General features: G+C 35.7%; 1 protein-coding gene across 3 annotated transcripts; it reads left to right on the top strand.

The window, feature by feature from the left end:
- The first annotated feature begins 2,914 nt into the window (after positions 1–2,914).
- strip1 (striatin interacting protein 1) lies at positions 2,915–13,735 on the top strand. 3 transcript variants are annotated; one of them, XM_067398818.1, is made up of 21 exons: positions 2,915–3,054; positions 4,737–4,806; positions 4,912–4,986; positions 5,136–5,270; positions 5,357–5,477; positions 5,559–5,621; positions 6,853–6,959; positions 7,080–7,207; positions 7,733–7,915; positions 7,992–8,212; positions 8,296–8,361; positions 8,443–8,506; positions 9,494–9,565; positions 9,650–9,724; positions 9,813–9,910; positions 11,721–11,847; positions 12,139–12,239; positions 12,411–12,477; positions 12,558–12,662; positions 12,762–12,966; positions 13,090–13,735. In XM_067398818.1, exons 1-21 carry the CDS (start codon positions 2,950–2,952, stop codon positions 13,338–13,340), a joined length of 2,439 nt encoding a protein of 812 aa, XP_067254919.1. In that variant the 5' UTR covers positions 2,915–2,949; the 3' UTR covers positions 13,341–13,735. The 3 variants fall into 3 exon arrangements, with proteins under 3 accessions (XP_067254919.1, XP_067254918.1, XP_067254917.1); XM_067398817.1 differs by having other exon boundaries at positions 5,553–5,621; positions 13,093–13,735; XM_067398816.1 differs by having other exon boundaries at positions 5,553–5,621.
- The last annotated feature ends 629 nt before the right edge of the window (positions 13,736–14,364 follow it).

The following is a 14,364-nucleotide window of genomic DNA, read 5'->3' as shown; positions in this document are numbered from 1 at the left end:
GACAGCGAGTTCCTGTTAGAGTGTTACAGCAACAAAAATCATTATTTTAACTGAAACATGTTCTTTTTCTGTGAATGCCAGCAGATTCATAAAATGTTTAACACATTTTTACAATATTTTCACAGATCATACATAATTCTCTGTACTAGGGAACTGAAAAAAAGGTAAATAATTACTTAAACAAAGTAGTTGATAAAATATATGTAATGTGTCTAATCTTCTTTGCAAGATTTTAAAATGTGTAGAAGTCCAAAGAATCAATGCAGAATATAGTTTTGCATCTCTATGTGAACTTTATCTCACAGTGGATGGATCCCTGACAGGTCTTGAGGACTCTTCAGACAGCCTCTTTTATAGAGATGTTTAGGTGAACTCAGCAGAAAGCTCACACTCTATTTGGTCATGTGAATTTGCTCTATAGGTTGTGCCACTTGGCCACCCATTATAGACCTCTATTTGTCAATAACGTATTTAACTCCTCGTGTCCTTCATATACAGTAAGTTACTGGCAACACTTAGCAACTTTAATTAACATTTTTTTATTAATTTATTTATATTTTTATATACTTGTATTTATTATCACTGGCCTTACTGACGTGTACAAATGAAATAAGAATGACGTTTTTTTATTTAATAAATCATAGTTGATAATTCTAACAATGTGACTGTACACTAACTTAAGATGTATTAAGTATTATTAAATTTAATATTGTTTGTTAATGTTGCGTTTAACCCAATTACTAATCACTTAATAGCAAAACAGCTTTGACATTTAGTGTTTGAACAACTTGTTTTCATAATATTTTAATTTATTTAATTCAGTTAATAATCAGTTAATCTCATATACTGTTTTTAAAACAGAAATAACAAGCATTACAAACAACTGATATGCATTTGCACACCATTCATGCTATGTACTGTGAAATTAAAATGATTGAAATGATTATCATGATTCATTAATAAAAAAAAAAATGAATACATATTAATAGAGTTTTTTTTTTTTTTTTTCAGGCTATAAAAATATTATCCATCCTTTTAGATGTCTATGGTTTCAGATTCCTGAACGGTCACATACTCTTATGGTGATAAAATCTCAAATGTGGATCTGCCATCAAGTCAGTAGACAATTCATCATCCCACAGTGCTCACAGATTCAAGTTAAACAACATATCTTATAGTGAATATATATATATATATATATATATATATATATATATATATATATATATATATATATATATATATATATATATATATAATATAGTGTTTTAAAGTTAAAGAAAGGCTTCATCATGTGTGTGTAATTTATAGCAGAATTTAGGTGCCAAATGTCCTGTCGAGGATTTTTATGAAGTGCCGCACAGCTGTGGGGAAGAGCTCTGGTGTCAGTGGAGTATTTTACAGACACATACCAAAAATGGATTCGCATCTGCTTTATGAACTTTGAGCTTTAATGTACAGCCGCAAAATCCACAAATAGAATCATTAAATGTTATTGGATGACGTGAAACTTTTCACTTACGAATGTTATTTATATCAGTGAAATAATATGAATTATATCCACCTCTATGATATAGGCCCTATACACTTAAACTTGTACAAGAAAATGCATATATATATATATATATATATATATATATATATATATATATATATATATATATATATATATATAAGTAATTCATATAAAAATATAAATGTAGCCTAACTGTTAAACATGAAATTGAATTAAGTAGCCTAACCCTTAAATTAACACATACAAATGCTTAAAAAAAGTATTAGGTCTAAGTAAAAGTCTAAAAATCACTTATTTAATTATTTAAATTATTATATTATGCTTAAATTTGATTTATGCTTAAATTTGAAGCATATAAATGTAGGCCTATATAGGTAATGTAACTGTAACTTTTTTACAGTCTACACTCTAAAAAATGCTGGGTTAAAAACAACCCAAGTTGGGTTGAAAATGGACAAACCCAGCAATTGGGTTGTTTTAACCCAGCGGTAGGGTTAAATGTTTGCCCAACCTGCTGGGTAGTTTTATTTAACTCAACTATTGTTTAAAAATTACTGTATTGCTTAATTAAAATTAACCCAAAGTATGTTGGAAATGAACATTTATTAATGTTCAATGAATAATTATTAAACAATAAACATTAATTAAATTGCTTATTAATACATTTATATTAATAAACTATTAAACTATTAAATTTATATTAATAAAATATTAAAGCTTATTAATAAACATTCACCTTTTGTCTATTATTGTTGTCTCTAATTGCATCTGGTTTTTAATTTCCCAACTATTTTTAATTTCCCAACTATTCCCAACTATTTCCCAACTAATTTCCCATTTTAAGCTAGCCATATAGCAATTTTTAAATAATAGTTGGTTTAAATAAAACTACCCAGCAGGTTGGGCAAACATTTAACCCAACCGCTGGGTTAAAACAACCCAGCATTTTTAGAGTGTATGGTTGAACATAAAAATTAACTCTTGACGGGTAAAATATTAATTTATCATCATACAAGCTCTTCATAATTATAGCCTTCCTGCCACAATTTGCAATGTACACTATATTCATACTTAATTTCTGAGTTTAGTGTTATATCCATTGCGTATTATTTACCGTGTGTCAGTTGTCCTGTCAGTAGCCTATTCATCTCAGCTGTATGTGACAAACTAAAATAAACGAAATTTATTTAAATTCGCACATCAAATGTTTTACATTGAAGGAATGTCCTGCAACCCGAAATATTATGAAAAGTATCTGCGTGAATAAAACTTGTTTAACTAACTATAATTATAATAAATGACGGTAATTACTAAAATCTCAGTCTGTCTGAAACATTACATCACCACAGTGGCAGCTAACGCCACAGGCTGTAACATCGCGAGATGTGTGCAAGTAGCGCGAGAGGTGAGCGGCAGCAGGAAGTGCGGTGAAGATGGACGGTGTCGGTTTAAGTGCTAACAACAAACAGAAACAAAATCAAATGTTGCCGAATAAAATGCGAGGCGAGTTCACCAGAAATCAGAGGAAAGACTCTGAGGTAAGAGTCAAACGAGGCTGTTTAAATCCGTTTGATCGCAGTTTAATGTTTGTTTTGACAGCAATGCTAGCAATAATCATCAGTAATTCAGAGGATAAAATGTATAAAGTGATTAAACAACGCTGATTGAATAAACAACAGTTCATAATGATGAAAAGAGCATTATTAATCAAATATTAGAATTTGATTATTCATAAACTACGTTTAGTTATTAACTCATTAATTATGCAATTATTTTTGAATATTCATGATGAAACCGCTCTTATTATTCGTTAATGAACAAACAACACATTAAAGAGATTGATTGATTAATGTAATTAACATCGTCCATTAATAATGATTCATTATGAAGTTCATCTCTCTTCGTGTTGATCCTGATCGGTTATGATCGATGTCTGATGAACATCTGCTCTTGTGAAAAAGACTTTTAAAAAGAGCACTTGTAACGGAAATAATATACTTTAAATGAATATAGACCTGAGTCCGGAATAAATGTAATGTTTTCGGACACTTTGCATGTTATTTGCAATTATAGATTAAAATGTATTGTGTTTTTCAGCAGAAGACTTCTTTATATTTAATTTCATAATTCTTTTTTCTTTGAAATATGGTTAAAGTGTACTGCTGAATGCACTGGCAAGCATTTATGGTACACTAAAATATACTTAAATGTCATTTCTATTGAAACTTGTATGTCATTTATTTAAATATATTAGAAATTATACATTTCTAATGAGGAAGTTGCATTGTAGTGCATTTAAAATATAATGACTTTGAAGGCAATATCAAATAAGTTTACTTTAAAGCACAACAAAAGATTATTAAAGCAATCATTTAAAATGTACTTTGTAATAATGTGAAATTTAAAGATTTATTTAAAAGTACACTTTTTCTAAGTGTACTTTTAAATGAATCCGAGATCTGCATCCGATATCTAAACAACCCAAGGTAGACATACTGATCTGGAAAAGCTTCACTCCCGAAAAGGGAGTAAAAACTGTGCAATTTCCGCACCATCTTTAAAGGTCAGCAAAACATTGGTCTCTTAAGTGGTTTGAGCCCTTGTTTTCTTTATTGCGGCACTGAAAAGAGTCATGTGATTACAGTTAATCACACTACATTGGACATTCAGTGGACATTCACAAGTAAATATGCCATTAAAACAATACTTGCCTTTTTTGATCGACTGTGAAAAATGTTAGTTGACAATCGTTGGTTGTCAATATCATGTCGCTGCTTAAAATTCGCAAACATTAATTTATTGCACATTTATTGGAAAGTCTGAATTTATCAGAAGTCCGAATGTGCGAATATAAAACCAATTTTACCCAAGTGTCATTAGCCACTGTCACGTTTTCAATGACGTACAACTTGCATTGACAGGAATATCAGATCTGTCCAGTGTCCACTTACATGGCAGATGTAAATGCATGTATCTGATTTATATCAGATTTATTTGCCTGAAACCAATCTGAGAATATCTGAATCAATGTGCTTTTTTCCTGCTTGCTCGTTTATGGGTCATATCCGATCTGTGCCACATGAGAGGAAATTGGGTCACTTGAACCGTGTAATATAATTGCAGTCTATTCTGTCTGTCTTTAAATGTTGTGCCGTTATCAATGACTGAATGTCAGCTCATGTTGGGACAGTTACACTGACACCGAGTGTTTGTGTCTCAGGGATTATCAGATGCTCCCGATTTGGAGTTTGAATATTCAGATTCCGATAAATGGACAATTGAACTGTCAGGTGAGAGCGATTCAGTTGGTTTGTTCATTTCTTCTGTACTAATATCAGCCTTCATTAACCAACTGCAGACTAAAATTAACGCATTGATTACCTTGCTGTTTGTAGAGTTGTACAGTTACACAGAGGGACCAGAGTTTCTACTCAACAGAAAGTGTTTCGAAGAAGATTTCCACACTCATAGTGAGTACTGATCTAGTGATTTTTCACTCGATTGTTTCATAGTCATACAAGCTCACTTTTATTATTGAAATGGTGTTTTTGTGCATCTAAGATGTGAATTTTTGCCTGATCAGTATGTCACAAAACAGCATGTTCATGTGCTTTTGCAGTGCCCGATCAGAAATGGACCGAACTGGATTCGGTTCAGCACAGAGCTCACGCCATGCGTCTGCTGGACGGACTGGACGTGATCGGCCGAGAACGCCGATTAAAAGTTGCCAGAGCCATCTTGTATATGGCTCAAGGTAAACTATCCATTATATATGCATTTATTTGATTGAGTGTTAATAAGCTCTGACTTGGATTGACTGCGTGTTTTTTGTTTTTTAAGGTACATTTGGTGAGTGTTCTTCAGAAATGGAGGTGCAGCACTGGATGAGGTATAACGTCTTCCTGCTGCTGGATGTGGGAGCGTTCACTGCGCTAGTGGAGCTGCTCAACATGGAGATAGAGTGAGATGAACTGCACATACAAACAATCATATTACACATGTAAAAACTTAAATAACTCTGTTAAATGTCTCTCAGTAACAGTGCTGCGTGCAGCAGTGCGGTCAGGAAACCCGCCATCTCACTGGCTGACAGCACTGATCTCAGGTACAACGCCACACGTTACATGCATTTAGTAGACTCCGGCCGTCCATGCACTTTCCGTGTGACATTTGCGACAGAACGTAAAAGCATTGATTTATTGTTTTTCCTCACATCTTATTTTTTCCCACCATTATGGGTCACTTAGGGGCACTGTAAAAATGTGTGTTATGTGTTGGAATGTCTGTTTTTGTTTTGGTCCGTGTGATCCCACCGAAATTTACACAATAGTATTTCAACATACCGGGTTGCCACTTAGCAGAAAACACAGCCTTGGAAGCCAGCCAACAAACTGGGACAGAGATGGTAGTTTTCTACCTTCCCTAAAAAACCTCTGTAAACATATATATTAACTGATCAACTTACAGCGCAAGGCTCATTACTTTCCATTGTCAATTGCGCTCGTTCCTGTTGCATGTCCTCAATCTGGCAACCCACGTTAGGTTCAAGCCTGAGGAGGCGGGGGAAACAATATTCTCTCAAATATTTTGAATTTGGACTGCAGTACCTATTTCAACCTCTAGCTGTTAATATTACATAATGCACCTTTTAAAGGGTTAGTAGACCCAAAAATGTAAATTATTATCCCATGATTTACTTACCCTCAAGCCATTCTAGGTGTATATGACTATCTTTTTTCAGACAAATACAATCAGAGATATATTTAAAAATATCCTTGATTGCAATGACGAAAGCTGAAGCGCAGAGGATAGAGCAAAGCAAAACTCCGGTCATGAATTAGAAGTGTAAAACAAGAAATTTTGATATAAAAGGAGTTTGAGTTTGCTGCACAGCCCGATTAATTTGAACCGCAAGAGGTGTCTAAGCTTACAGTACTCTTACATCCTGCATTTTACATCACGTCAGGGGTTACTCATTTGAAAGCTAGTTATTTGAATTTATAAAGTTTTAAATATGGATATTTAACTTACAAAAACTCGCTTCAAAAGGCCCTGGAGCTGTATGGATTACTTTGATTATGGATGTATGCATTTTTTTCTTTTTCTTTTTTTTTGCTTCAAAATGTGGGCTCCCATTCACAACCATTATAAACCTTGGAGGACTAAGGATATTTTTAAATATATCTCTGATTGTGTTTGTCTGAAAGAAGATAGTCATATACACCTAGGATGGCTTGAAGGTGAGTAAATCATGGGATAAATTTCATTTTGGGTGAACTAACCCTTAAAGACACACTCCTAGTCCTCCATAACCCTGTGCATTCTTGTGTTTTCAGGGTGTTGCTGAACATCATGTACCTGATGGTGGAGACCATCCAGCGTGAAGAAGCCACAGACAGTCCAGAGTGGAGAACCATTAGAGAAACCTTCAAATCTGAACTAGGTCAGTGTGTGTTTCAGTTAGAGAGTAAGATTATCTGAAAAATTATGGTTTATTTGAAGATACGTGTTGAGTGTGGAAAATTAGAAATGTGGTTAATCTCCCTGTAATGCTTCCTGGCAGGTTCTCCTCTTTATAACCATGAGCCCGTCTCCGTCATGCTGTTCGGGATGGTGACCAAGTTCTGCAGTGGCCACGCGCCCCATTTCCCCATGAAGAAAGTCCTGCTGCTGCTCTGGAAGACCATCCTGGTTAGATTGACAGAGCTCTTAACTTGAATTTTTGGATTTAGACAGATTATTGTGTTCATTAAAGCTGGGAATCGATTCCAAAAAGAATTCCGAGACATGAAGGATGGAATCGATTCTATCAAAGGGAATCTGTTCCTCTTTAACAGCCTTTTTCAGTTCAATAAAGCTAATTAATTCGCCTCTCAGTCACTCACTAATAGTGATGCAAAGTCTGATGCATTTCCGTGAACCACTACTTTTGGATGGTTGGTTTGTTTTTGTTTTTTAATCTGAAAAAACGATTACGGCCATTGACATTAAGAGATGATAGATGCTGATAATGCTCAATGAATATTAGGTAAGCCTTCTTATGTTGTCTCAGTGAGATGAGGTGAACATTTAAAAAAAACATCTTTAAATGATTGGAAAACAACAGTGAGAAATCTATTTTTTGGAACTGATTCCAGAACCAGGAATTGGAGTTTCTGAATTAAACAGCCCTATTGTTTATGGTTTCTGGTCTGTGTGTTTTCTGTCGTATCCCAGTTCACTCTGGGAGGGTTTGAGCAGCTGCAGTGCTGTAAGGTCAGTAAACGGGTGGCATTGGGTCTCCCGCCGCTGCCGGAGGACAGTATCCGTGTGGTGCGGAGCATGAGAGCTGCGTCCCCGCCTGCGTCCGCCTCTGACCTGATTGAGCAACAACAGAGACGTGCCCGGAGAGAACACAAGGTCACTGACGCATAGATATTTGAAAGAAACCTGTAGAGTGGAAAATAAAATGATAAAAAAAACCCTGTTTCTTCAGGCTCTTATAAAGCAGGACAATCTGGACGCGTTTAACGAGAAGGACCCATATAAAGCCGATGACACCCGTGAGGACGAAGAGGAAAACGACGACAATGACAATTCTCTAGAGGCGGAGCCTTTCCCGCTGGAGCGCGATGAGGTCATGCCGCCACCCATCCCGCACCCCCCCTCTGAGAGGGTCTGTTTTCCCAAGGGTCTGCCGTGGGCTCCGAAAGTCAGGTAGAAACTGGACTTCATCTGTTTGATATGGTTTTTTGATGATTTTCTCAAATATAAGTTGGTATCTGTGATCATTTTAACAGGGAAAAGGATATTGAGAACTTCCTGGAGTCCAGCAGGAGTAAATTCATCGGTTACACGCTGGGAAAGTGAGTCTGTTTTATGCTACTCAGTTGCTCATTTCCTGTGAGCCTCAGTGATGCATGTTTGTGTTTGTGTTTGTGTTGCAGTGACACGGATACAGTGGTCGGTTTGCCCAGACCCATACACGAAAGCATCAAAACTCTCAAACAGGTACTTAGCCACGCCCCTACCACCACATCACCTATGACTTATTAACATAGCCCCACCCTTTCTTCACACACTATTACTTACTTTGTTGTCAAAGTTTGATTATGAAATGAATAGTTTTATTTTAATTCTGATTGAATTAGGCAAGCCCAATTATCAGTCTGACCAGTTTAAATTTTGTCTGTTATTATTGTACTTTTCTTTTTTTTTAATGTCTTATTTGTCATTTGTGTTTTATTCAAAATTTACTTTTTCATTTTACTTTTTAATGAACAAATTGATCATTTGATTCTTTCATTTTATTCTTAAGAGGCATTTTTAGTCCTCCATAAAAGATTTGTTAAAATTAAATTAAGAATAATGTATTTAAAACTATGTTTTTTTTTGTTTTGTTTTTACCGAAAGTTATTCTTGTTAAAAATCCAAAAAACATTATTTTGTTCATAAATCAAATGTCCATTATTAGTTAAAATTGTAAGACTAATGAATAATATTCCTTGGTGGAAGAACTGTTTATTGTGAATATTTTTATAAGTTGTAGTATTGTTGTTATCAGTATTGTAAACAAAATTATTAATTCAATTTAATTAATACAATATTCGTAACCATTTGTATTTTGTAAAAATAAAATAAAGTGAATATTTGTATTGGTCTTACAATTTTAACTAATAAAAAATTTAACAAATAATATTACTTGGTGTAAGAATTGTTTATTGTGATTAATAATAAATATTATTAATGTAACTTATTAATGTATTAATGTAATGTAACTATTAATGTATATGTACCATATTTCATCATATAATTACTTTATTTCATCATTACTGTTGTTACCATTTTGTAAAACCAGTAAACCATTTAAACAAGCTGTTGTTTATTGATTTTACACATTCTAACTATAGTAAAATCACTGTAACGCTTGCTCTCGTCTCATTGTTCTAATGAGATGCATTTGTGTACACTGTAACATTTAGTTTGTGTTTGTTTCAGCACAAGTATGTGTCCATCGCTGAGGTCCAGATCGCTAAAGAAGAGGAGTATCAGAAGACCCCTCTGTCCGGCGTGAGTGTCCATACACTGTTAGAGCTGTAAAAAGCCATCTGATGATGAGTTGAATATACCCTCTGTGTGTGTTTGTGTGTTCAGGGTGAGGAAGAGCTGGAGTTGTGTGCCACAGAGCTCTTGTACCAGGGTATTTTACCCAGTTTACCACAGTATATGGTGAGAGACTGTCAGATCACACACCAGACGCGCTGCATTTGAACCGAATTCATTCTGACAGACCTTGTTTGTGTGTGTGTGTGTTCAGATCGCACTGCTCAAGATCCTGTTGGCTGCTGCTCCCACATCCAAAGCCAAGACCGACTCCATCAACATCCTGGCAGACGTGCTGCCTGAGGAAATGCCGTAAGACACTGTTAAACTGAACAGTTGAAGATGTGGTTGTGCTTGGTGTGAATGAAACTGAATGATTCTTCAGTGGAGATTGTAAGCTAGTGGTCTGAATGAGACATACAACTGACTCACGGAATCAAAGTGATTCTATTATCAACTTGAGTCTGAGTCTGTGTGTGTGTGTGTTTGAAGCTGAATCGGTGAGTAATATCCAAACACAAACTCCCCTCAGCGCGGCTCAACTTGGTTGCCATGGCAACAGTGAGCTCATGTCATCCGATGCTGTAAAAATATCTCCTGGGTAATAAATATTCATGGCATTCGCTCTGGAATAATTGATTATGATTGGTCAAATGTGCGTTTACCTAAAATCAGGGCTATTTTAGTATCATTGACATACTGTTGTAGCTTTTATTAATATATTAAATCTTTTTATATTTTTATATGTTCAGTTTACATTTTAATATTTTAGTAATTTTGTTGTTGTTTTGTCATTTTATTAGTTGATGATACTGATAATACATTTTTCAACTCTCCCAAATAATGCTGCAAACTGTATAGGGAAACCTCTTATTAGAGTTAACTATATTAAAATCTACTATAGGTTACTATAATATGACTATAATATTAGAGATTTATGTCACAATTTTTTTTTAACTCTTAATCCGTTATTGTAATGTTAAATTGCCCTACATTCAACACGAGAGATTTTCTTCACACACCGTATGAGTTGCAGTCTCAAAAACATGTTTTTTCTGCCCCCTTTTGATAGACAGTCTATAATCTGCCCTGATCAATCATTCTTAAACAATTGGCCGATATTAAATAATTGCTTTTATCGACCGGTACGGATTTTTGGCCGGTACATCAGTGCATCTCATATATATATATATATATATATATAAAATAAAAACTATATATATAATAAAAACTATATATATATAACTATATAGTTTTTGATTGGGAGTTTCACGCGAGGGTAGAGACTAAAATGTCACTAAGCTGTGGAATTGTATTTATTTTTTTTTTACCACTTTTCATAGACTTTAAAGGGTTAGTTCACCGAAAAATGAGAATTCTGTCATTAATTACTCACCCTTATGTTGTCCCACACCTGTAAGACCTTCGTTCATCTTCAGAACACAAATTAAGGTATTTTTGATAAAATCCGATGGCTCAGTGTGGCCTGCAATACAAGGAATATAATTAACTCTTTCAGATGCCCAGAAAGCTACTAAAGACATTTTTAAAACAGTTAATGTGACTAGTGATTCAACCTTAATGTTATGAAGTGACGAGAATACTTTTTGTGTGTCAAAAAAAACTAAATAACTTTATTCAATGTTATCTAGTGAGGGGCGATTTCAAAACACTGCTTCATGAAGCTTTGAAGCTTTACGAATCTTTTGTTTTGTATCAGTGGTTCGGAGCGTGTATCAAGCTGCCAAAATCACGTGATTTTCATAAACAAGGCTTTTTTACATCATAAGTGTTTCAAAACGTTTCGATATTTCAGTGGTTCACGTGACTTAGACAGTTTAATACATGCTCTATTTTAATTTTAAATATATTGATTTTGATTGTGAGTTTGACACGAGTGCAAAAACTAAAATGTCACTAAGCTGTGTAATTGTATTTTTACCACTTTCCATAAACGTATCTTTACTAAAGGTGTGATCACATTTACCGTTGGGAATTTTTGTTCCAACGGGAATCCATGCAAATAAAGTTGCTTGGTTTGAAAGTGACTTTTGTGAAAGCTGTGCTTAAAACAACTCTGTTATTAGCTATAGACAATGGCCTGTCTGGTATATCTTTCTAGCACTACGGTTCTTCAGAGTATGAAGTTGGGCGTAGATGTGAATCGCCATAAAGAAATCATCGTCAAAGCCATTTCAGCCATACTGCTGCTGCTACTGAAACACTTCAAACTCAACCACGTCTATCAGGTACACAAACACGTTTCTGAAGCTGTTTGTGAGGAGCTTTTCTACATGTTTGTTCTACCTTAACCATAACCCTACATCTAATTCACACAAACCATTTAACATTATTTACAAATGCCTCAAATTACATTTTGTACAATAATAATAGTGACGTCTGTCTCCCCTTTTTGACAGCTTGCACCATAGTAATAATGAGGATATTTTTGACTATAAATGGGCTTCATAATTATAGTAAAACAACTGTAAGTAAAACCTTTATTTTGTGAGTATGTTGATGCAAGTTTTCTCCTGCAGTTTGAGTACATGGCGCAGCATCTGGTGTTTGCCAACTGCATCCCGCTGATCCTGAAGTTCTTCAACCAGAACATCATGTCCTACATCACTGCTAAAAACAGGTGAAACTTCAAGTCATCCTTTATTCATTTCAGACTCACAAAATATCTGTTAATGGGTCAAAATAACCCAGAGCATGAAGATTGCATTACTTCTTTGCACTTGCTTTAGCCAGTGTTAATTTTTCATGTGATGTGTTATGGGAAGTGACATCTGTCATATCTCTTTGGTAGTATCTCGGCTCTGGATTTCCCGCACTGCGTCGTTCACGAGCTTCCGGAGCTCACCGCTGAGAGTCTGGTGAGAAAAATACACACTGGAATGTGTCTGAAGCTCATACGGGCTAGTCTTTTGAACTGTTTGATGCGTTTTGATTACAGGAAGCTGGTGATAATAATCAGTTCTGCTGGAGGAACTTGTTCTCCTGTATTAATCTGTTGCGCATCCTCAATAAACTCACCAAATGGAAGCACTCCAGGACCATGGTAAGACGCTACACATACCAAGCATGCGAATCAAGAACATCTAAAGTACCTGGAGAGAGCCATCCATTTGTGGTCATCTCAAATGTTGTTTATTTCTAGATGTTGGTGGTTTTCAAATCGGCTCCCATCCTGAAGAGGGCGCTGAAGGTTAAGCAGGCCATGATGCAGCTCTATGTGCTCAAGCTGCTCAAAGTCCAGACAAAGTATCTGGGGCGGCAATGGAGGAAGAGCAACATGAAAACCATGTCGGCGATATACCAGAAGGTGCGTCATCGCCTCAACGATGACTGGGCCTATGGAAACGGTGAGTAGATGAAGAAACTGGACTGGGATCTTCACTAAACATTTTGATGTGTCATTAATTACACCTGAAATTTTAGTAACACCTAGGTGTCAGAATTAAACGTGCTCTCTGTGTCTCCGACAGCAGACCTGGATGCTCGCCCCTGGGACTTCCAGGCAGAAGAATGCGCCCTACGTGCCAACATCGAACGGTTCAACAGCCGACGCTACGACAAGAACCAGAGCAACCCAGAATTCCTCCCGGTGGACAACTGCCTTCAAAGTGTGCTTGGACAGCGGATCGACCTTCCAGAAGACTTCCAAATGAACTATGACCTCTGGCTGGAGCGTGAAGTCTTTTCCAAACCCATTTCCTGGGAAGAGCTCCTGCAGTGAACACCTGTAATGCATTTCAGCACCTCTTCACTTCAGCAGTTGTGGAAATGACCATTACCAGTTTAAAACTCTTCTAACAACACTACACTTCATAGAGTTCAACAACAGGGACCATTTCCTGTGTGTCTGTTTGTGTAATATAACAGCTCGCCTGTAATAAACCTGCTTTTTTGTTTTGTTTTTACTCTTAGAAAGGGAACTTTGTTAGCCAGAGGTGCCAAGAGATCATTTTTATGTTTGTTTTTGCTGCTTTTTGATTTATTGATTCTTTATATCCTGAGTATTAAATCTGATCTTATTGTGAAAGACTGTATTTATCCTGGAGTGTTTTGATGTGTTTTTCATTGTATGGCTTTGTATACAATACTTAATGCAATACAACAATCTTCTCTGTGAACCATTGTTGGTTTTGTCATTTGAGTTTAAAGTCCAAGTTTTCAAGTCAGAAAAATGTCCTTCACTCCCAAACACTGAAATACCCTCATGGCAGGTTTAGTCAGTTTTTTACTGCCAAGGTAACTTGTTACTCTTTGTTATATTGCAGCCATTTGCTAAAATCAATTAAGTTCATTTTTTTCCTCATTAATGTACACACAGCACCCCATATTGACAAAAAAACACATTTTGCAGATTTATTCAAAAAGAAAAACTGAAATATCACATGGTCCTAAGTATTCAGACCCTTTGCTCAGTATTTAGTAGAAGCACCATTTTGATCTAATACAGCCATGAGTATTTTTGGGAAAGAAGCAACAACTTGGAACCTTTTTCACACCTGGATTTGGGGATCCTCTGCCATTCCTCCTTGCAGATCCTCTGCCAGTTCTGTCAGGTTGGATGGTAAATGTTGGTGGACAGCCATTTTTAGGTCTCTCCAGAGATGCTCAATTGGGTTTAAGTCAGGGCTCTGGCTGGGCCATTCATGAACAGTCACAGAGTTGTTGAGAAGCCACTCCTTTGTTATTTTAGCTGTGTGCTTAGGGTCATTGTCTTGTTGGAAGGTAAACCTTCGGCCCAGTCTGAG

This window comes from Chanodichthys erythropterus, chromosome 10 (assembly GCF_024489055.1).
Source record: "Chanodichthys erythropterus isolate Z2021 chromosome 10, ASM2448905v1, whole genome shotgun sequence".
Classification (NCBI taxonomy): domain Eukaryota; kingdom Metazoa; phylum Chordata; class Actinopteri; order Cypriniformes; family Xenocyprididae; genus Chanodichthys; species Chanodichthys erythropterus.
Note: the sequence above shows the minus strand (reverse complement) of the source record. Positions and strands in the feature narration are given on the sequence as shown.

Coding starts and splice junctions, on each gene's coding strand:
- strip1 (XM_067398816.1), top strand. CDS start 2,950: ATGGACGGTGTCGGTTTAAGTGCTAACAACAAACAGAAACAAAATCAA. Junction 5,271..5,356: donor CATCTTGTATATGGCTCAAG/GTAAACTATCCA, acceptor TTGTTTTTTAAG/GTACATTTGGTGAGTGTTCT. Junction 5,622..6,852: donor GCTGACAGCACTGATCTCAG/GTACAACGCCAC, acceptor TTGTGTTTTCAG/GGTGTTGCTGAACATCATGT.